This window comes from Aquarana catesbeiana, linkage group LG11 (assembly GCF_042186555.1).
Source record: "Aquarana catesbeiana isolate 2022-GZ linkage group LG11, ASM4218655v1, whole genome shotgun sequence".
NCBI classification, from domain to species: domain Eukaryota; kingdom Metazoa; phylum Chordata; class Amphibia; order Anura; family Ranidae; genus Aquarana; species Aquarana catesbeiana.
This window is the reverse complement of record NC_133334.1, coordinates 23,189,866-23,213,945: the sequence shown is the minus strand read 5'-3', so window position 1 is coordinate 23,213,945 and position 24,080 is coordinate 23,189,866. Positions and strand designations below refer to the sequence as shown.

Genomic DNA, 24,080 nt, shown 5'->3' with positions numbered 1-24,080 from the left:
TGTCTGCCCCCCCTCTGTCATGCGTGTTTTTAATCTGGTTTGCCCCTCACTTCTGGGCTTTTGGCTGCAGAGAAGATCTGATTCTGAGTCCATGACCGATGAGCTTACACCTGAGGAGTTCTAGTCTACAGCCCTGGCCAAAAGTTTTGAGAATGACAGCAATATTAATCTTCACAAAGTCTGCTGCTTCAGTTTTTTTTTTTAGATCTTTTTGTCAGATGTTACTCTGGAATACTGAACGCATTCCATAAGTGTCAAAAGGCTTTTATTGACAATTACATGAAATTAATGAAAAGAGTTAATATTTGCAGTGGTGACCCTTCTTTTTCAGGACCTCTGCAGTTCTCCCCGGCATTCTGTCATCATCTTCTGGGCCACATCCTGACTGATGGCCGCCCCCCATTCTTCCATAATCAATGCTTGGAGCTTGTCCTATTCACCCACCACCACCACTGACCACTAATACAGTGTAATTTTGTTCTTACGCCCGCTGACCACCAAGCCTGAGGCATTGTCTCTTCCTACTGTCCACAGTCTGGCCCCCTAAAAATCTGAAGAACAATTACTTTGTTTAGAGAGTCTGTAGACCCCGGTCTAAAGGATTGGGTTCCACCCTTTCCTGTCAAGGTGCTTTCTTCTACTGGTTTTTGGATGTCACTTAAAGTGAATCTTCACTGCATCTGAGCACCACAAACCAAAAACACTGTTTTATTAATTGTTAACATTTAAAGCAAACTTCCCCATCCACCCACCCATCCATCCATGTCTCCATACTTTATTTTGCTGCAATCACGTTAAAAAACACCCCCCTAACATTTCTGGCCGTGGCCATTCCTAAGTAAGGGCAGATGATTCATGTAGCATTTACTTCCTGGAGTCCATCTTGCCTTAACTCAGACATGCAGGAAGGAGGGTGTGCTTCGCTGAGAAAGCCCCTCCTCCCCTCCTGAAGACTTCTGGGATGTATGACCTCATTTTGGCCTAGGCCAGAAACCAGGAAGTAACTGAAGAAATGTAAAAAAAAAAAAAATAAGATTAAAACAAGTAAATATAATATACCTTCTTATCGATGTACTAACGCTAGCACCATGAGGATTAAAAATAATCAATCTACATAATATAACTGACATTTATAGGTAAAGTTGATCCAGGGAAAATCTGATTGCCTCTCGGGGGATCAGGAAGGATTTTTTTCCCCTGTTGTAGCAAATTGGATCATGTTTTGCTGGGGGTTTTTTCGCCTTCCTCTGGATCAACTGTGGGTGAAGCATTGTGTATATGGGATTGTATTATTTTTTTTTTTTTCCCCCTTTTATTGGTTGAACTGGATGGATTTGTGTCTTTTTTTTCAACCTATGTAACTAGATCAGGGGTCTCCAAACTGCAGCCGAGAACTGGATGTGGCCCTTTGCTTGCTTTCATCTGTCCCTTGGGGCGCTATTCCTCCCACTGACACCAATGATGGGGCGCTATTCCTCCCACTGACACCAATGATGGGGCACTATTCCTCCCACTGACACCAATGATGGGGCACTATTCCTCCCATATTCCGCTATTCTACCAATTGACACCAATGATGGGGCACTATTCCAGCAACTGACACTAATGATGGGGCACTATTCCAGCAACTGACACCATCATTGAGGAACTGTTTCTCCCATTAATACCAATGATGGGGCATTTTCTGCTGCCACTGGCCACAGTCCGACCCCCTTAGGCTCGGTTCACACAGGGACGACTTGTCAGGCGACCTAGTCGCCTGACAAGTCGCCTCCCGTTCTGTGCTATGGAACCGTTCTAAGGGGAGCGACGCAAGTCGCTCCGACTTAGAAAAAGGTTCCTGTACGACTTTGGGGGCGACTTGGGGCGACTTGCATAGACTTCTATACAGAAGTCGTTTTGCAAGTCGCCCGGGCAGTCGCGTGCAGGTCGACTCGGTGAGGCGACCTGCAAGTTGTGCCCCCTCTGGTGTGAACCGAGGCTTAAAGCCTGAAGGACAGTAATCTTGCTTAGTAAAGTTTGTAGCCAAACCCCTCCTCCCCCCCCCCCCCCCCGGCACTACATATTGGGAAGTCAAGTTGTTTCCTACTCTACCTGATCACAATTTAAGTTGAGCAGAAAATGGGTAGACAGTTTGGCACATTTTTAATTTTCTAGATGTAATCAAAATACCTAAAATGAGTGAAAGTCAAACAATGAAATCTGTGCATGTGTGGTCTAGGCTAGGTTCACACCTATACAATTGGTGCCACTCCCATTTTTATGCGGGCTTAGAAGCCAATCCATTTGAATGGTCTGCTGTACCGGCGGGACAAGCTGGAAAAAGGACCCTGCATCTTTTTAAAACCGCAGTCGCATGGAAATCGCACGATTGCAGCGCCATGCGATTTCTCGTCTTCAGATGCGTGAGGGTGCCATTAAGAATCAATGGCACCCCCCACAAATCTGCTAAATAGCAGTACAGTTGTGCCTGTGGATGCAGGAATGTAGGTGTGTATATATGTGTGTGTGTGTGTGAATCCAGCCTTCTAGAGTCCTCCAATGTTCTGTCGGGGGTGTGATTAGACGTGTGAAGCCCAGAAATGTGTTGTGCATGTTCCTGACCCGCCTCGTCTCTCTGCAGGTTTATTGGTGAATGTAGATAAAAGAATCACCCTCTCTGCTTTCAAACAGCAGCTGGAGCCTTTTGTGGGGGTCCCCTCCTCCCAGTTTAAAGTCTTCCGGGTCTATGCCAGCAATCAAGAGTTTGAAAGTGTGCGCCTGAACGAAACGCTCTCCTCCTTCTCCGATGACAACAAGGTAGGAAGTTGGATCTCAATGTCTTATGTTGCATTTTCCATTTCAGTCTGTGGGTTGCCACAAAAAAAAAATGTACATCTGCCCTTGAAACCATGGCAACGGTACTCATTGCATACTCAGGATTTTCTAAAATGTCATTATTTGCTCACCACCTCTCCCAGAAATGCACATGGCTTGATGTCAGTTCATAGACTTCCTGCTAAAAAGGATCTGGCATCTCCGGCCAAATTCTGCTCTTCTGCACCTCCATCCTTGCTACATGCCAAGTGATCACATCTGGACATGCAGGAGTTGGGGGTGCCATGTTTCCTAAAGCAGCGCTTGAACTGACTGTGTGATCATAGTAAAATCACGCCCTTTAAACGCTCATGCATAGGCAGACTGGTGGTTAAAAAAATTTGGGGGGGGCACAAACAGGTCGCAATCCATGCCTCGCCATTTCCTCTTTGTAGTATCACTAATGTGGAAGTGCTAATATGAGGAAAAACAGCATGGTGAGCTCTCTGCCTGTTTGTGTCTGCGTCAGGTCAAATTACAGTGTAGCTCTTACCTGCGCTAGCACTAGACTGAAAAACCCAGGGATTGTGGGATATGTAGTTTCTTCACAGGAAGTGTCAGTTCTTGGACAACAGACAGAGGTCATGCATTAACCTGCATGCCTCATGTTGGAACAGAAACTTCTGACACTGGAATGTGAAGGTTTACTCTACTATAAGCTGTGTGTACAGAGTAACCAATGACATTTAAAAAGGTACATGCACATGTTATGTAGGTTTAGAACACAAGGTGCAGATAAGGAAGGTTTATAATGCCTTTTAGGTGCTCGTGTATACCGAGGTAGAGGGCGCCATGTTAATTATTGCAACACCTGGGAAAGACAGCACCTCTCGGCACACACTCTTATTAGCAGAAGCCGGTATGTATTTGCAGTAACTTTTTCCGGGTAGTTTTGAAATACAGTGAAACCTTGGATTACGAGCATAATCCATTCCAGGAGAAAGCTTGTAATCCAAAGCACTCGCATATCAAAGCGAGTTTCCCCATAGAAGTCAATGGAAACGAAGATAATTTGTTCCACATTGACTTCTATTATATGCAATACCGCATGTATTGCATGTGGCCAGAGGTGGTGGGGGGGGGGGGTGGCGCCGGAGAGACTCAGAAGCACTCAGGAATGGAGTATTTCCGAGTGTTTCCGGGTATTTCTGAACGGCTCAGAGTGTTACCGGCGCCCCCGCACCTCTGGTCAAATGCGGTACTGCACACCGCAGAGGCTTGAATTCTGCTCGTTTTGCGAGACAACACTCGCAAACCGAGTCAGGATTAAAAAAAAAAAAAAAATAGCTCGTATTGCGAAACGCTCGTCAACCGCGTTACTCGCAATCCGAGGTTCCACTGTATTTAATATTATATCTCGATAGCAGATATTTGCCGTAGCAGCTTTATTTGGCTTAGATCATTTATGGGCAGAACTACTACTAATCATTTCCCACTTTTTTTTTTAATTTTGTTTTAGTTTTTTACATTTCTATGTATAGGAAAAGGTAAAGGCTTTGCTTGTTCTTGTATTTCTAGATCACCATCCGGCTGGGAAGGGCCTTGAAGAAGGGCGAGTACAGAGTGAAGGTGTTCCAGCTCCTAATAAACGACCCCGAGGTAGGAACACTACACAGAGACCTCCTGACCCCGCAGTGCCGCGCCTGCGTGGAATATTCATCTTCTGCATTTCCGGTTTTGTTTTGCAGCCATGTAAGTTCCTGCTGGACGCCGTGTTCGCCAAAGGCATGAGTGTCCGACACTCCAAGGAAGAGCTGATTCCTCAACTCAGGGAGCAGTGTGTCCTGGACCTCTCCGTAGACAGGTACCTACCCTTCTCTCAAGGCTTTCCACTCCATTGTGTCTGGTTCAGGCATGCACATGGGCTAAAAGTTTTTGTAATCAGTAAAGTTTATTAAAAGGGAACCGTAGAATAGGGAAGGCTCAGGACCTGTCATCATGTTTAAATCACAGATAGACAGTCTTAAAGCAAGTCGCTCCCCACCATGGTCTCTCTTTCAAAATTAACCTAGTGCTCTGTTACTCTGGTGTCATAGGTACCCTGTGTATTAAATCTGTACTCCGGCCTTCTCTTAAGACTTGCACAGTTGTAGCGGCTCCTCTCCTGGACTGAAATGGCTTCTCCCAATTTCACTGCACACTGTGAGCGTCTCACAATGTGCATTAACTACCAACTTCTAGGCACTATCAACTTGTAATTTAGACCCCTTTCACACTGGGGCGCTTTGCAGGTGCTACAGCACTAAAAATAGCGCCTGCAAAGCACCCTGAAAGAGCCGCTCCTGTCTCCCCAATGTTAAAGCCCCGAGGGATTTTACACTGGAGCGGTGCGCTGGCAGGACGCTAACAAAAAGTCTTGCTAGCAGCATCTTTGGAGCGGCAAAGAAGTGGTGTATACACCGCTCATTCACCGCTCCTGCCCATTGAAATTAATGGAGCAGCGCGGCTATACCGCCGGCAAAGCGCTGCTGCAGCAGTGGTTTTAACCCTTTCTCTGCCCCGGGGGGGTGGGGGTGGGGTAAAAGCACCCTGCTAGAGGCTGAATATCGCAGTGAAATTGATGGTACAGGTAAAAATAGTGGCGTTTTACCACCGACGCACCCACCGCCCCAATGTGCAAGGGGCCTTAGTGTCTCTGTAGTCAAAAACATGACCGTCACTAACCCAGCTGCTCAGATTATTCCTCTAGGAGTTGTGGAATGATAATCCAAAAAAAAAACCACACAAACCAGAGCGCTATATGGAAAGTCACCACAAGATGGTGCTGTAATGTTTCTATATTCCAGTTCTCTGTAGTAGGATCTCACAAATCAGTCCATGTATACGAATGATCCATAAGGTTAAAAAGTTTATTCAGAATTGGTGGCAGTGACTGAGCAGTGATTGGAGGATTTTGTCGCACTGCTAGAGTTGGAATCTGTCTCTACATGAATCACATTTTTATTTCTATGGCTCCTTTTAAGTTTTGAGAGAGTCGCATCTAAATGTCTGTTTTCTGCAGGTTCCGATTAAGAAAAAAGACCTGGAAGAACCCCGGCACAGTATTCCTCGATTACCATGTCTATGAGAATGAGATCAGTATTTCAAGCAACTGGGAGGTCTTCCTTGAGGTCCTGGAAGGTAAAGTGTGTGTGTTCTGATTTCTGGAGAGTCAGCCTGGGTTCTTGTGCGATGCGGGAACCGGTGCGATTCAAGCGCTGTTTCCCGCATCGCATCTCTCCCGCAGGCAGTTCACACGGCCTTCTGTGAACCGCTGCGGGTGTCAATACAGTGTTAATGACACCCCCAGGTCGGTTCACAGATAGCAGTGCGCACTGTGGATTCGGACAGGAATCGGATCGCATGGGTGAGAACACCCATGTGATCCGATTCCAGTGTGAGGGGGAAAAAGTCCCTGCACCTTTTTTTTTTTTTTGTTTTTTTGTTTTTTGTTTTTTTTTTTTTTGTGCGAATCCAATGCGAGTTCAGCCATACAACTGTATGGCGGAACTCTCATTGCTCAGACATCACATGTGATCATCACCTGCGGTGCGGGTGCGAATCACATGCCATGTCCGAGATCGTACTAGTGTGAACCTGGGCTCAAGGACACTCTGAGGGAATCCTGACCGCCGGTGCAGCCTGAGTCTTCTAAAGAAGCTTGTTGTCAGACTGTAATCCCGATCCTGTGGCTTCAACCCATTCAGAATTGTTGACTTTACAGTCTAAATGAATCCAGAGACAGACAAATCATCTGAATTGTCAGGAAGAGTCGGCACTGAAAGTCTTTATGACTTTAATAAGAGGTTTCTGTGTTTTACCTATCAAGGATCTGTAAATTAGCCAAAAGATGGCTACAGCACAGGCTTAAATTGCCAGGAGGGCGTACATAGATGTCGTCCCGTGCTCGCACTGCCCACCCGCCCTCTGCGGCACACAGGCAGAGCGCTCTGTGATCACCAATCCTTGGGACTCGGCTGATCCCAGATCGGAGTAAAGGGCCAATCCTGACCCTTTACCACGTCTTCAGTTGTCAGCCAATGACAGCTTATCTTGTGATGTAAACAGAAGCCGGTAATCGGCTTTTTTTTCCCCTGCGTGCTGACAGCGTGCCGAGAAAAAACAAGCCCATTACCGACTCATGTAAAAGGGATATCGTTCCCACACACAGACAGCCCCTGCTGCTAAGCAGTGCCCTCCAGTGCCACCTATCAGTGCCCATCAATACAGCCTCATCCTCAGTGCCTCCTGATCAGTGCAGCCTCATCCTCAGTGCCTCCTGATCAGTGCAGCCTCATCCTCAGTGCCTCCTGATCAGTGCAGCCTCATCCTCAGTGCCTCCTGATCAGTGCCGCCTCATCCTCTGTGCCTCCTGATCAGTGCCGCCTCATCCTCTGTGCCTCCTGATCAGTGCCGCCTCATCCTCAGTGCCTCCTGATCAGTGCCGCCTCATCCTCAGTGCCTCCTGATCAGTGCAGCCTCATCAGCACAAGTCAATGAGGGAAAAAAATTACCTGTTTGCAAAATGTTATAACTAAAAACTATAACTTTATTTTTTTTTAATTTTCGGTCTTTTTTTCTTTAGCGAAAAATAAAACACCCAGTGGTGATTAAATACCACCAAAATTAAAGCTCTGTTTGATAAAAATGTCATATGGTTACAGTGTAGCATGACCGCCCAATTGTCATTCAAAGTGCAACAGCAATGAAAGCTGAAAATTGGCCTGGGCAGGAAGAGGATAAAAGTGCCCGCTAAGCAAGTTGTTAAGGAACATAAACTTGTTGCAAAATTCACATCGCATCACATGGAGACCAACTTGTGTTCTTTTCTAACTTCAACTCCCAGTGAGTTTCTGCCTCTGGTGCCCATAGACCAATGATCATTTGTCTCCGGCGCCCAGAGACCCGTTACCCCAGACCACCTCCGATGCTCAAAGACCATCTGCCTCCCATCCCCAGAGACTGTGTGTTTCCAGAGACCCATGACCGCCGTCGTCCCGAGGTCCGTGACCCCCCCACCCCTGTCACCTGGAGCCTAGGACTGGCACCCAAATACTGAAGGCCCACCATCAAAGTGACCCATCACCTCCAGTGCCTAGACCAATAGCAGGACAACCTCTGCTTCCCAGAAATGTAGTGTCTGCCGTGTTTCATCTCTTCTAATAGATGGAAAATTATTCTATTCTTGTACTTACTGATCTACCTCTCTCCCTGTGTTTTATGTTTTCCTGAAACAGAAGGTGAGAAGATGAAGTGCATGTCCCAGCTGTCCTTGCTGACTAAGAGGTGGAGGCCATCACAGCTAAAACTGGACCCCTTCCAGGAGATTGTGCTGGAGACCAACAGTGTGGATGAACTTCGGGAGAAGGTGATAATCACAGCATTACAAGTCTTAAGCTGGATACACATTATACAATTTTCTTTTAGATTTTTTCCTTTAGATTTACCAAAACCATATAATATGGAGGTCAAACCTAAACACTTTCAATGTGTATGCAATCAGGCAGGCCCTTGCACTACATATTTGAAGGTAGATCTAAAGGAAATCTAAACAAAAGTTGAATTGTGTGTATCCAGCTTTAGAGTCATTGTTCTAAACATTTTTTTTTGGCGGCTGCTAAAGGTTTGCACTGCCAATGCAGTTTCTATGGGGAAAATTTACTAAAGCTGTTGCACACAGAATCCAGTGCAGCTGTGCATAGTAACGAATCAGCTTCTAGGTTTTATTGTCAAAGCTTAAATGAGCAAGCTGAAGTTAGAAGCTGATTGGTTATCATGCAAAGCTGCACCAGATTCTGAGTGCACCAATTTTAGTAAATCTGCCCCAATGTGTCTAGAAGACTTTGTCAATGAGATCTCTGTGCTGAACTACCAGGGCTGTACATCTGTTGTACTCATTATGAGGGCTTTTCCCCATCCCTGTGCTTAGTTCCTGAGTCTGTACACCTGCTGTGTTCATCATGGGGGATTTCCACCATTCCTGCTGGATTTTACATTCCTGATGCAAGGTGGATGGGAAACGCCCAAAACTCCCAGTTGGACAGGAACAGTCTCTGGAATTATGGGTGGAGATCTCACAAAGTATACAAGACCTATATAACAGTAGACAATGATTTGGCCAACAAGGCTTTTTCTTTAATTACAATACAACTTTTGAGTGGATTGATCCTTTAATTGCAGTGAAAGTTTAACACTTGTTGGACAGCTGAGTGTGCTCACACACACCATGTCATTTCAAAGCCATTGTTTCTAATTTTTAGGGACTCGTTATTGACGGGAATAGTACCACTGGATTGGCGCAGGGCCATTGTGGTGCCCATATTTAAAAAGAGTTCAAAGTCATTGCCAAGTAACTATACTGTTAGTTTAACTTCTATAGTTGGGAAGGCACTGGAGAGCAGTGGCAGCCCTCTCATTAGGGGCACGGGGGCGCTGCCCCCCAATCCATGCGCCCGGCTTCTAATCTCCATGCAGGGCGCCGGATGCATAGATTTCAATGGGGCTCTAATTGGCTTCAAAAAGGGTGGGCTCGGAGCGCAGAGCAACCACTTGTGTGACATTAGCAAGTAGTCCTTTGGACTCGGCTGATCACAGATCCGGGGTAAAGGACCATCCACAGTGGCCCTTTACCACGTGATCAGCTGTCGGCCAATGACAGCTGATCACAGGATGTAAACAGAATGCAGTTGTCTTTTTTTTTTTTTTCTCCCCTCATGCTGACAGCATGAGGAGAAAAGAAGAAAGCCGATAACTGGCTTCTGTTAAAGGGACATTGATCCCAACATTGCCCACCAATGCCACCTCTCAATGCAACCTTTTCAGTGCCTCCTGATCAGTGCAGCCTCATCAGCGCACATCAGTAAAGGAGAAAAATTACCTGTTTGCAAAATTTTATAACAAACTATGAAAAATGTTTTGTGTTTTTTGTTTAGCCAAAAAAAAACCAAAAAACCCCAGTGGTCATTAACCACTTCAGCCCTGGAAGGATTCCCCCCTTTCATGACCAGGCCATTTTTTGCGATACGGCACTGTTACTTTAACTTACAATTTTGCGGTCGTGCGACGTTGTACCCAAATAAAATTTTTTTTTTTTTTTTTTGCCACAAATCGAGCTTTATTTTGGTGGTATTTGATCACCTCTGACGTTTTTTATTTTTTGTGCTATAAACTAAAATTTTGACAATTTTGGTAAAAAAAAAAACAATATTTACTTTCTGCTATAAAAAAATATGTAAAAAATCTATCCGTTTAGGCCACTATGTATTCTGCATCCCAATTAGCATATATTAAGTGGTTTGCGCAAAAGTTATCATGTCTACAAACTATGGGATAGATTTAGGGACTAGTAATGGCGGCAAAAAGCGATTTCTTTTTTTTTTTTTTTTTTTTTTTTTGCGGGATAGCAGCGAACAAAGTGTACACTACCAATACAGTGATCAGTGCTAAAAATATGCACTGTCACTGCATAAATGACACTGGCAGGAAAGGGGTTAACATCAGGGGCAATTAAAGGGTTATATGTGTTCTCTGTGTGTGCTTTCTAACTGTGTGGGGGATGCTGACACTAGACAAGAAGAGAGATCGGTGTTCCTGATTAGTAGGAATCACAGATCTTTCTCTTCCTCTGTGACAGAACGACGGTCTGCCTTGTTTACATAGGCAGACTCCCATTCTGTCATTCCCCCGAACGATCGCGGGTAGCTCGCGGCCGCCGGACCCGCTGATTGGCTCCCGTTTCGCCCAATCACATCGGGAGCAGGTCGCCGGCGGTGCGCATGTGCTGCCCTAGACCAGGGAGCATGAACAACGTACAGGTACATTGTTTCACGCAGTATATGTGCAGCTGGCTGTCCGGAAGTAGTTAAATACCACCAAAAGAAAGCTCTACTGTGTAAAAAAACGATAGAAATGTCATTTGGGTACGGTATTGCATGACCACGCAATTGTCATTCAAAGTGTGAGAGCGCTGGAAATTGGCCTGGGCAGGAAGGGGGTAAAAGTGCCCTGTAGGCAAGTGGTTAAATAGAAAAAAAAAAGTTAAGCCAAAACTTACAGTACAAGTTTAAAACTATGAAATAAATACAAAAGGTAAATGACTTTTTTGTGCTTCTTTCAGATGTGTGAGATCAGCGGCATACCGCTAGAGAATTTGGAGTTTGCCAAGGTGAGTTTGTCTGCACCACGTCCCCGTAGATCTTCGTCCCCGTAGATCTTCGTCCCCGTAGATCTTCGTCCCCATAGATCTTCGTCCCCGTAGATCTTCGTCCCAAAGCATCTCATTTTCCGATCATTTAGTAAATACTTGCCTATAGACCATCTAGTAATTTGATGTTATTTAAAGGAGTAGTAAAGGCAGAAGGTCTCAATTCAATGCATTAAGGTAAAAAAAAACCTTCTGTGTGCCGCAGCCTCCCCAGCACCCCCTAATTACTTAGCTGAGCTCCATCTCTATCCAGCAACGTCCATGTGTTTTTTCTTTGTTTTTTTGTTTGTTTGTTTTTTTAGTGCAAATATGAGATGTGAGATCTTTTTGACCCCCAGATCTCATATTTAAGAGGTCCTGTCATGCTTTTTTTTCTATTACAAGGGAGATTTACATTCCTTGTAATAGGAATAAAAGTGACACAATTTTTTTTTAAAGAACAGTGTAAAAAAATTGGTAAAATAAGAAAAAAAAATTAAAAATTTAAACAAACCCCGGCCGTCTGAACTCGCGTGCAGAAACGAACACATACAAGAGCAGCGCCCGCATATGAACACGGTGTTCAACCCACACATGTGAGGTATCGCCGCGATCGGTAAAGCGAGAGCAATAATTCTAACCCTGGACCTCCTCTGTACCTCAAAACATGCAACCTGTAGAATTTTTTTAAACGTCGCCTATGGAGATTTTTAAGGGTAAAAGTTTGCCACCATTCCACGAGCGGGCGCAATTTTGAAGCGTGACATGTTGGGTATCAATTTACTCGGCGTAACATTATCTTTCACAATGGAAAAAAAATTGGGCTAACTTTACGGTTGTCTTATTTTTTAATTCAAAAAAGTTGTTTCCAAAAAAAGTGCGCTTATAAGACCGCTGCACAAATACGGTGTGACAGAAAGTAATGCAACGACCGCCATTTTATTCTCTAGGGCAGGGGTCTTCAAACTACGGCCCTCCAGTTGTTCAGGAACTACAATTCCCATCATGCCTAGTCATGTCTGTGAATGTCAGAGTTTTACAATGCCTCATGGGATATGTAGTTCCGCAACATCCGGAGTGCCGTAGTTTGAGGATCCCTGCTCTAGGGTGTTAGAAAAAAAAAATGTATAATGTTTGGGGGTTCTAAGTAATTTTCTAGCAAAAAAAAAACTGTTTTTAAATTGTAAACAACAAATCTCAAGAAGAGGCTCGGTCCTTAAGTGGTTAATATTAACAATTCACTTCAGTCTGTATTGATTGTGGTTTTCTGCCGGAGTATGTAGCCCGGTACACAGGACCAATAACTGTCCAGTTCAGCAAGAAGCGGTCAACTTTCGGTCAGGCAGTCTAATGACCGGCTTCTGTGGGATGAGCATGCTGGAAAACCAGCATTCCATCAGCGATCGCAGCCAATGGCTCCCTCTCAGAATACAAAGCCCCAGCAGGAGAGATCCTCTCATCAGCGTAGCTTGTGTTGATGCTGGGATCTCTGTGTTTTTTTTTTTGTTTTTGTTTTTTTTTTTCATCCCACTGGTTGAACGAAAAAAACAAACCAACATGTGTACTGGGTTTTAGCTCACCTATACTCCAGTGATGCCGCCTCCAGGAGCTCCCCGCCAAGGTGGGGATGACGTCACTCTTGCGCATGCACCAGAGTTCAGTCAGATTTGGCATTACATCATTTGTACAGTGAGCTGCGCATGCGCATATTACTGTACAGGGGCAGGCAGGTAAGTAACTTTAATGCAGAAGAGACAAAGCTTTTCTCTTCTGCATTAAAATGCCTGCCTGTTCACCTATTTTTTTTTTTTTTTTCTTTTTGGACCTAAAATTCCAACTTTAATATATGTGAACCAAGAATCTCTGTTTTCATGCAATAGTTTGTTATACAAATATCGGGGTGTATCGCAGTTTGCAGAGGGTTAATTTGGCATCTTTGGTGCTAACGTTGTTACACCCCCTATAGCACCTCATTGTCTTCATAGATTCAGATTGATCAGCCATAACATTACAACCTCTGACAAGTAAAGAGTAACATTGATTATCTGGTTACAATGGCATCTGAAAGTAGGTGGGATATATTAGGCAGCAAGTGAACATGTTGTCCCTGAAGCTGATGTGTTGAAAGCAGAAAAAAATGGGCAAGTGGAAGGATTTGAGCAGCTTTGACAAGGTCCACATTTGTAATCGCTAGACGAGCAACTTAAAAAAACGACAGCTCTTGGGGAATATTCTGCAGTAGTCAGGACCGACCAAATGTGGTCCGGGGAAGGAAAAGGTAGAAGGTGGCCTGATCTGATGAATCACAAGTTCTTTTACATCATGTGGATGGGCAGGTGGGTGTGCATCACTTACCAGGGAGGGGGAGATTTCACCAGGATGCATTATGGGGGGAAAAGGGAAAACTGGCGAAGGTTTAAAGGATCTGCTACTGACATTTGCCAGATACCACAACGTACCTTCAGAGGTCTAGCGGAGTCCATGCCTGGATGGGTCGGGACTGTTTTGGCGGGACAAGGGGAACCAATTCAATATTAGGCGGGCGGTCTTAATGTTATGGCTGATATTTATATATTTATTTGTAACAGCAACTAAGAAATGCCCCCCCCCCATCTGACTTTTGAAATGACATTTGCCAATCCTTATTCTTTTTACCCTGCAGGGTCGAGGGACGTTTCCCTGTGACATTTCTGTCCTGGAGATCCATCAAGAGTTGGACTGGAACCCAAAAGTATCGACACTGAACGCCTGGCCTCTGTATATCTCAGACGATGGGGCCGTTATATTCTATAGGTACGCTGAACAGCAACCCTCTGAATAAAACAGGACTGTGCCATTTTCCGTAGCACATCAATCTTACAGAGCCCGCCTCCTGCGTCTGTGTGTTTTGTATATCCATAAGACCCCTTTCACACTGGGGCGGTTTGCAGGCGCTATTGCGCTAAAAATAGCGCCTGCAAACCGACCCGAAACAGCCGTTGCTGTGTCTCCAGTGTGAAATCCCGAGGGCTTTCACGCTGGAGTGGTGCGCTAGCAGGACGGGAAAAAAAGTCCTGCTAGCAGCATCTTCAGAGCGGTGAAATCAGTGGGGCAGCACAGCTATACCGCTGGCAAAGCGCCTCTGCAGCGGCCGAATACCGCCGCTAAAATGACGGTAAAGCGCCGCTAATAATAGCGGCATTTTACCGCCGACGCACCTCCTGCCCCAGTAGGAAAGAGGCCTAAGGGTTGGAGATGTAGATGGCTTCTTATCTTGTAGATGGCTTCTTGAATTCTAGGTGTGCCAAGCACAGTGCAGAGATTCAGACACAGCTCAGCTATACATGTATGTCATCGTGCCTGCACCGGACACGGAATGCGGATCCCGACAGGCGGGGGATCATGTGATCACAATGTAAACAAAGCTGTTATGGATGAATTCAGTCATAACGGCTCTGCTTCCGTTACCATTGAGCTGTGATTGGCCCACAGCTATCACATGGTATACCTGGATCAATCCCAGCACCTTGTAGCATATGATTAGCTGTATCCAATCCCTCCTTTTGCCCTTTAAAGCTTCAAATCATACCAAGATCGGTATGATCCAATTCTTTTTTTTCAAACCCATCGGGGTTTGTTTACAATTACGAAACTGGAAGTGATGAAATGCGCCATTGCTTCCGGTTTTATATACCATAGAGATGATTGGAGGGGTTCTGGACTCTGATCATCCCTATGGTCAGCTGATCACTCGTGTGCGATAGGAGTGCCTGGGAAAGCTGGGGGGGGGGTGATGGAGCGTCTCAAAAAATTGGAATAACACTCCCAAAGCCACATCCGTATAGACTATAATTTGGAAAGGATTGGTTGAGAGACAAAAAAAAGTCTCTTGATCGGACTCTATAGGCAAAATGGATGAGAGTATAGTAAAATTGATACTTTATTGACAATAAGTCATAACCGACAGGTCAAGTAGAAAAAGAATTAAAAACATACAATAAACACGTGATGGTCGTGAGTATATGATGTAAACAGAAAGTTGACACCAAGTGGACAGCAGTGAGCCCCTGTGCGTCAACGCGTTTCACTATTTTGCTTTGTCAGGACATACTTGGGGGGTAGTTGAAAGGCATAAGATTATCCCCACATGGAGATCTCCCAGGTGATCATCGGAGTATTACCGTGTAGATAGGGAGGCAGATTCTACCAATGCTAGCAACCGTATAGTGGGCTGATAACACAAAAGTATAGATATAAATATCACTTTATACACTTCACCGGGGGGTAGACCGTAGACACCGGAAATATTGGAGGAGGGGAGAAAGGAAAGGTAAAGATAAAACCTTCCCAACTATATTTAGTCCACAATATCAGGGACTTAAATATTTGTCCTCCTGGACGCCTAAGTGTCCCTTTTAAGACCAAACTCAGTAGTCTCCCCTACATGTATGCCAAACAGGTATGGCTAAGTGAACTACATTGATGTGTTCAGGCTGGCATTAGCAGCATAGGTACATTGCATCCCCCGGGAAGGTATCGACCACCTGATGGAGTGTCCTTTCCCACTGCTTGTTAAAGCAATCTAGCAACTAATAAGCTGCTAGGATTGCTTTTACAAGAAAGGCGACCATCGGCTGAAAAAAACAATACTGGGATCAAGCCTACAGCTGCAGGCATTGTCCTGGTGTAACCACTAAAAGGCCAGCAGCGTACGTGAACATTGCTGGTCGTCAATGGTTATTATTATTATTATTATTATTAGCCTTAGTGCCAACAATTTAGGCAGCTCTATAGCTCAGACCCTGCTTACAATCTAAGGTCCCTACTGTATCTCACATACATACACAGGGGTTAGTTCACCTTCCAACCTTCCAAATTCAAGCTCCTTGTAGATAGTGTCCTGTCCGGAAATTTGATCTGAGGACCCCAGTGCTGCAAGGTAGAAGTGCTAACCACGAAGCCACAATCTGTGCCCTTATCACATCATTTAATATTCTCTTCCTCTCCTAGGGATAAAACCGAGGATCTGGTCGAGTTAACGGACGAGCAGCGCAACCAACTGATGAAAAAGGAAAGCAGCCGGTTGCAAAAAACTGGACACCGCGTGACTTACTCCCCCCGCAAGGAAAAAGCCCTCAAAATCTACTTGGACGGAGCTTCGAGTAAAGACGCCACTCAAGACTGACGGGCAGCCCAGGGGGCCCACCTTAGAGAGCCGTGATTAACACAGACACTGCCGCCAAGGAGAGCCTCTCTTAGCCCGGGTTCCACTTACCGAGTGTGAAGCTATAAAGAAAAACCAGCACTGATTGGTGGACTTGCACGGCCAATCAGCACCCTTGTTCCTTACGAGAAAACAAAAAATAAAATAAAAGTGGGGGGGCAATCACCGTTTGTGACTTGAGATCTTGTTTCTGCACTATGGTCGATTAAACTGTAAAAAAAAAAAAAAAACGCTGAAAGGGATGTGCAAATAACAATAAAATTATAGAAATATATAGAGAAATATATTAAATTAAGTCAGGTGCATTGAAAGTTCTGGGCTTCGTCTTGCTCAGGTAGGATGCGGGTCCCACGTTGGCTTCTGGCTATTCAAAAAGGAAAAAAAAAATTAAATTCTTGTACAGTCTTTTTATTTTGCTGATAAACACATTACCTCATTGAACGCTAGATACGTTTTTTATGTACAAGTCGGAAGGCGAAGCACAGCGCAAGAGAAAAGGAAAAGTTGTAGATTTGTACTGAATAGCAATCAGACTAAGCCGCGTTCTCCACGGAATCGGCGCCCCCGTGTTACCGTATTGAAGGTTGAGGTGGTTGTCCACTGGGCATGAAGCAAGAGGGGGAGCCATGTATTACGGTATTGATATTGGGACGGTCGTCCGCTGGGCATTTTGCAAGATGGGCGCCCCGCACTGTGGTATTAAAATCAAGGCGGTTGTCAACTGGGCATGATGTAAGATTGGGTGCCCCCCATTACGGTATTAAGGTCCGTCGTCGACTGGGATTGATGCAAGATGGGTGCCCCCCCATTATGGCATTGAAATCAAAGCAGTCATCAACAGGGCATGATGCAAGGTGGGCGTCTCTCCATTATGGTATTGAAATCAAGGCCACTGTCATCTGGGCTTGATGCAAGATGGGCGCCCTATATTACGGTATTGAAATTGGGGAGGGTTTGGCGACTGGGCAAGATGGGCACGCCACATTATGGCGTTGAAATCAAGGCCACTGTCAACTGAGCTTGATGCAAATGGACGCCCCACATTGCAATATTGAAATCAGGGTGATCGGCGACTGGGCTTGATGGAAGGTGGGTGCCGACTTTTATGGTATTTAAATCAAGGCGGTTGGTGACTGGCCATGATATGCATAATGGGCACCCCCCCCATTAGGGTGTTGAAATCAAGGCAGTCATCAACTGGTCTGGACGAAAGATGGGTGCCGCCCATGGCGGTTTTGAAATCGAGGCGGTCGTCAACTGGGCATGATGCAAGATGGGTGCCGCCCATTACGGGATTGATATCAAGGTGGTTGGCGACTGGGCACGGGGGGGCATTAGGGTTCTGAAATCAAGGCAGTCGTCCACTGGGCTTGATGCAAGATGGGCGCCGCCCATTACGGGATTGAAATCAAGGTGGTTGGTGACTGGGAATGATGAGCACCCTACATTACGATATTGAAATCAAGGTTGGTCGTCAACTGGGCTTGATGCAAGATTGGGCGCCCCATATTACTTAAATTCAAGGGGGTTGGCGACTAGGCCTGATATGCAAGATGGGCGCCCCCATTAGGGTATTGAAACCAAGGCAGTCATCCACTGGTCATGATGCAAGCTGGGCGCCCCGCGTTACTGTATTGAAATGGGGACGGTCGTCCACTGGGCATGACGCAAGATGGGCACCCCCGTATTACGGTATTGAAATAAAGGTGGGGGGTTGGTAGCAATATGGAAAGTCCCAGGCCTCCCGCAGCTTCCTGGCGGTCCTTAGACTCTAGAGCTGCAGGGAGTCTTGCTTTGCAATAGAGCAATCTCCTGCGTTTCATGGTAGTGTAAATAATTCCTCCCCCTAAAAAATAAATGAATTAAAAAAAAAAATACCCCCCCCCCCCATTTCCTGTTCCTAGATTTATCGCATATCAACACTGTGTACATTGGGGAAAAAAAAAATTAGCTGCCTATTTAAGTTTTTTTTGTTTTTTTCTCTACTGCTGTTTGACTATTCTGGTACTTAAATTTTTTTTTGTTTGTTTTTTTTTTTAAAGCACGGTTTGTTTTTGCTCCTGTTTTTAGTTCCCCTCCTCCACGCACACCCCACATTTTTTAGTTTGTTTTTTTCTTGCATCTGTGTCGACAGCTGACGAGCGCTGATCTTGGGATGTACATCGTGTAATCATTTTTTTTTGTTGTTTTTCAGTTTTTGATCTGTATAATTTGCAAAATAAACCTTCATTCACACGCGCAAACCACAAATGTAACAGATTCTCGCCTACCTTTTGGAAAATTGCCATCTAATTTGTAACAGATCGATAATGAGGTTTTGATAATTTTTTTCATGCCGCTGTTTACACAGATGAAACATGCCAATAAATTAAAAATGAGAAAAGAAGTTTGTTTTTTCTGAGTTTGTCTTTTTTTTAGGGGGGGGGGGAGGAGGGAAAAGTGTGTAAGAATTTTTTGGATGCAAGTATTTTGCATTTTTTTTTAATCTTTAAGGGCTTATTCACACTTGCTTTGCTCTCTGAAGCAGTGGCGGTTGGTGCTGGAGGATTTTAGGGAGGGGGCGTGGGCGGGCCCCTCCAGGTCCGTGCTCACCCTATGGGCGGAGCCCTCTAGCGATCACGGATCTCCTGTTGCCCGGCGCCGCGGCTCCTGTGTTGACCCAGTCTTCTTTCTGGGTTCTGGGTCTTCGGCCTCCTTTCCTGATTGGTTGGGAAGCCAATGGCGAGTGTTGATTCGCTGGTATTGCAGGGTGGGAGGGTTTGGGGCGCAGTGCTCTGCGCCCAGAGGACCACATGAGACAGGCCAATTGAGGCCTTGGGCTCTGGTCACGTGCTTGTGAGGGGGTGACCGACCTGGTAGAGACCTCAATTGGCCTGTTTCATGTTGTCTCCGGGGTGCAGAGCCCCAAACCCTCCCACCCTGCGATACCAGTGAATGAACACTCGCCATCGGCTTCCTGCCCCTAGAGGTCACAGGTGCCCGATGCAGCGGCTTCGGTCTTCTTTCCGGGTTCTGGGTCTTCGGCCTCCTGTTCTCATTGGCCATTGCCACAAAAACAGAGGCAGCAGACTTTGAAAATTAATATTTGTGGTGTTCTCAAAACTTTTGGCTACCGCTGTATACACCCCAGCCAAATAAAGTGTATGATCTTTGGTTGGTTGCTTGAGAAAGGAACGCCCCTGTCGCTCCATGCGCATGTTCGGAAACCTGTTGCACAACACCCGGTGACGTCATCGCGCCCAGTGCGGTGGTCCACAAGCGCCTCGGTCTCAGTCTTCCATCTCTCCTAGCCAGCTTTCTAGAGCCCAGACGAGTGGCAGTGGCACACCAGCAGAACTGGCGGTGACTCCTCACCAGAGATGGATTATTATTTGCCTACCTGTACCTTTTCAAATGTAAGTGGCCAATTGTATTGCTCTTAACATTAAATTAATCCTAACGTCTACACTTAAAGGGGCTTCTGGTTTTTTTGCCCCCCACTCTTTACACACCCCCAGCCGTTGCCTCTGCAACTAAAGGGCGAGCGAGGGGTTTTTACTGCCTCTCAACCACTAGTGTGAATGAACCCTAAAGAAGAAATCTCACTATACTATCCCACATGGGACAAAGTGCATGTTTCCAGGTGCTGTGGATGCTGAGCTAGCATGGTCGACATCACATCTCCCTACCCCCCCCCCCACCGCAGTTTGAGCAAACTGATCGGAAACTATTAACTAAACCTGCTAATTGACAGTTTGTTTTGGGCACCAGGTGCTTGCCGTACACCAGCGCTGTCATCAATCCTGCAGGGGGAGGAGGGCACCAGCGAGACTGCTTATAACACAAACAGTCTTGATCTTAGGTGCGCTCACAGCAAAGGGGAGCTATCAACTGAGCTCTACCCCCCCAGACCCATGTAGTGGTTTGTTAAAAAAAAAAAGATATTTCTTTAATGTCTGTGCTAGCTGTAGCTGCACCCCAGGCTGAAGCCCAATTTATGGGAGTTTCTGTGAGGGAGTTCCAATCAGCACTGAAGCTACCTCTTCCCTCTTTTTCTTTCTAACATCTGCCGTTCTGCTATCTAATCTGAAATTCCTCTGACTCTTCTGCTCTACCCCTCTGCTATCTACCATCTTCCATGTACCGAAAAAGACTTCCTTGTACTTAGAGAGGTATGACCATGCTTCTCCTCTGGGTCACAGAAATGCACTTAGTTCTGCATTTCTATGACCCAGATTCAGCCTATGGCAGGCTTTGGCTCATTGTTGGCTGACATCACAGAGTCGGTCCATGCTCTGCAAGGATCCCGATCATATTGTTGGGATCCACCCAGATGCCTGATTGGTAGTTGGCTCAGCCTCTCAGTGTGCCACTAGGAGACTGAGCCAGCCACTTCCATCCTCTCCACAGCCCGGCACTGCAGTGAACGCAGGAGGGGCAGAGCTGAGTGACGGTGATTGACAGTTACTGCTTTCTGCTGAGCGAAGATCAAGAACTGTGCGATCTGCGGTCATGTGATCATTCCGTTCTTGGTCTTCGAGCTGGCGGGGAACAGTTGCAGCTTGGATCAATGCTTCATTTCCGTATGCGAGTATGGAGTTTTTTTTTTTTTTAATCCCGCACTTCTCTTTTTAAAGAAAAGACTGATCCCAGACCTGCCTACCAGGTTTTGTAGGGAGGAGACTAGTGTACTAGCTGGTAGCTTGTGTTGTGACCGATGGCACACTGGAAAGGAGTGCTGTCAATCACAGCCCAACCCAAAATACATGCCAGCTGCTACTCTAGTCTCATCCTTAACATAGCAGGCAGGCGGGTCTGGGTGCTGTTGTCAAAGAGAGACTAGAATGGTAGATGGCAGGTTGTGTTTTTGTCTCCAACACTCCATAATTCACAAACACATAAGCCCATAAACCCCACATGTCAGCTACCATTCTAATCTCTCTTGGACAACTGCGCTGAGACCAGCCCACCTGCTATGCTAAGAGACTAGAGTAGTAGCTGGCATGTGTTGTGGGCTGGGTTCTTGTGAATGATGGTACTCATCTCCAGTGTGCCACCATTCACACTGCCAGCTTATGCCTTAGCCTCTCTCCCCAGAAGGTCTGACTGGTAGGCAGGTCTGGGTTTATAGTTGTTCGAGAGAGACTAGGGCGGCAATTGGTAATGTTGTGCTGTAAACTTGCATTTTTGTCAATGATGGTGCTCAACGCCAGCGAGGCATCCTTCACAACACAAGCTGCCAGCATTTAAGCTAGTCTTTCTTACCCAGGAGAGCTGGCAGGCAGGTCTGAGCTTAGAGGTCCAAGAGAGACTAGACCTGTAACAGGCGTGTTGAGTTGTAGGCTTGTGTATTTTTTTGAATGGTGGTGCTTCTCTCCAGCGAGCTAATACTCTAGTCCAGTGATGGCGAACCTTGGCACCCCAGATGTTTTGGAACTACATTTCCCATGTTGCTCAACTACACTGCAGAGTGCATGAGCATCACTGGAAATGTAGTTCCAAAACATCTGGGGTGCCAAGGCTTGCCATCGCTGCTCTAGTGTCTCTTCCGTTGGATCTGGGCTCCGCCATTTTTTTACAGGAATACCTTTTTTGGTACAAGGAAGCCTGCAGATAGCAGAACCCGCTCTCCTCTGTGAGCCTGTCCTTCAAAACTAATTATTCATCTCCCTGTGAGCAGCGTGATCAGACAGAGGTGGGGAGGGAACAGTGGTGAACTGTGGATCACACAAGCTCAACAACCACTGCACTGATCTGAACGGGGCCTATTGCTATGTGTAATGGGTTCCCCTGGGGAAATTCAACAGCGATTTTCAACTTCTGGTGGTGATACTTCTCTAAAGAATATGTAAACAACACCTCATATTCCTGATATGTTTCTGCTGTACCATGTACCTGTATGAGAGAGTCCCCTGTTCTCTTTGTTTTGCTTCCTTTGTGTGAAATCCCTGGTGTTCCTGTCAGGCCCTCTGCTTTCCTATTTAAAACTGACCACACTAAGCAGGAAAACATGGTCAGTTCTCTAGCTATGCTGGGATCTCAGCCTGCTCTCCAATGATCAGACTTGTCCTGACATACACAGCCATTCACTGGGAAGATCAGTGTGATGCTTTATCTCACCCCCCCCCCCCCCAGCTCTTATGCAGCTAAGAACTGAGGGGATGTGATAATTTATAAAAAAGGGAGAGGTATTTATGTTTTTTTGGTGTTTTTTTGTCTTTTGTTTTGTGTTTTCTTTTTTAATATGTATACATAAATGTTTTGCCTTTTTATTTTTATTGTAAACCGAATGGGTTGTTTTACAAGTTGAGGGTTTATATATACTTTTAATTCCAGACAGATCTAAAACCCAGCATGCACCGGTCTGTGATATCACAAGGGGCATGGCCACTAAGTGCTGTAGCCAGGTGGCCCCACCCTTTACCTATATAAGAAATGTCAGACAGCGGAGCCTGCAGGAGGCTCTGCTGTCTTTCTGCCTTCACCGACTGTGGGAGCGGTTTTCTCTTTCAGGTCTAGCAGGCTGCGTGATTGACGATGGATTTACATGGGGGGGGGGTATTTTTTTTATTTTTTTATAAAAAATTGGCAAAAACTGTGTGTGCGTTTATTACCTTGTGGCACTTTTTTGGTGAATGGGTAAGGACACGATGTAACCAATACGCATTCACATTGGGGGGGGGGCGGGATCTGAGGTGCCCCCTGCTAGAAGGGGGCTTCCAGATTCTGATTAGCCCCCCGCCCGCAGACCCCCATAACCACCGGCCATGGTTGTGGAGATGAGGCCCTTGTCCCCATCCATATGGAGACAGGGTGCTTTGGGGTGGGGCAGAGCCCCCCTGCCCCAAAGGAATCCCCCCCCAGTGTTGAGGGCATGTGGCCTGGTATGGTTCAGGAGGGGGGCTGCTCTCCTCTGCTGCCCCCCCCCCTTTCCTGACCTGCTAGGCTGCATGCCCAGATAAGGGTTCGGTATGGATTTTGGGGGGAACCCCTCAGTTTCTTTTTGTTTTTTAGGTTTGGGCCTGGTATGGACTGGAGGGGGGGGACCCCCAAGCTGTTTTTTTTTTGTTTTTTTTTTGTTTTTTTTTTTACAGTCAGCTGTGAGCAGGGAAGTCCACTGACAGCTGAAGAGTCATTCAATGTTAAGGATGCAGCAGCGGGCCCGCTCCTTAGCAATCAGCTCAATGCGGTAATTACAGCTAAATCGAACAAATACAGCGTTCTTAGTGTATTGAACGCTTGCACAATTGTTAGCACATGCGGTATTTTACGGCATATTATTAGCTGTTATTTAACTCTTAGTGAGTTGACCCCACAGATTAATATAGCTCTGTATTTATTAATATGTCATTAAATGTATTTTTTTATACTTGAATTTGATCTGTTATCAGCCTCTTGCAGGCCACTGTACAGCAGAGCTCAATGTTAATAATTAGTGATTTTATTAATTAGTGATCAATTAATCCTGGTGTGTGGAAATAAATGTTTTTCTACCATTGAGGGACACTGTGTGCTGATAATAGGCAAGCTAGGGTTATACTGTCACCATCAGGGGTTACTAGGCACATGGAAAACCGAAGGTCAGTCCCCTTGGGGCGGCCCTCCAGCTGTTGGGGAACTACAAGTCCCATCATTCCCCTGACTGGGAGTCATGCTTGTAACTGTCAGCCTTGCAATGCCTCATGGGAATTGTAGTTCAGTAACAGCTGGAGGGCCGCCATTTTGACACCTGTGCGAAAAAGTCTTTTTTTTTTCTGCTCTATTTTTTACTTGTATTGGCGGCTTTTTCTGCTATTACCAAGCTACTGGTATATTCAAGTCCAATATTGTAAATCCTGGAAGTGTCTGAAGTTAGCATGAAACAAAATTTTAGAGATAGAC

General features: G+C 45.8%; 1 protein-coding gene across 6 annotated transcripts in view; it reads left to right on the top strand.

The window, feature by feature from the left end:
- USP47 (ubiquitin specific peptidase 47) overlaps positions 1–18,606 on the top strand; it is a 111,807-nt gene extending 93,201 nt beyond the window's left edge. For all 6 annotated transcript variants that reach the window (XM_073604078.1, XM_073604074.1, XM_073604075.1 and 3 more), the window contains 8 exons: positions 2,624–2,799; positions 4,375–4,455; positions 4,545–4,660; positions 5,858–5,976; positions 8,073–8,203; positions 10,952–10,999; positions 13,680–13,810; positions 16,007–18,606. In XM_073604078.1, the coding sequence (XP_073460179.1) occupies positions 2,624–2,799; positions 4,375–4,455; positions 4,545–4,660; positions 5,858–5,976; positions 8,073–8,203; positions 10,952–10,999; positions 13,680–13,810; positions 16,007–16,181 (977 nt within the window). In that variant the 3' untranslated portion in view covers positions 16,182–18,606. The remainder of the gene's footprint in view (positions 1–2,623; positions 2,800–4,374; positions 4,456–4,544; positions 4,661–5,857; positions 5,977–8,072; positions 8,204–10,951; positions 11,000–13,679; positions 13,811–16,006) is intronic.
- Positions 18,607–24,080: the final 5,474 nt, after the last annotated feature.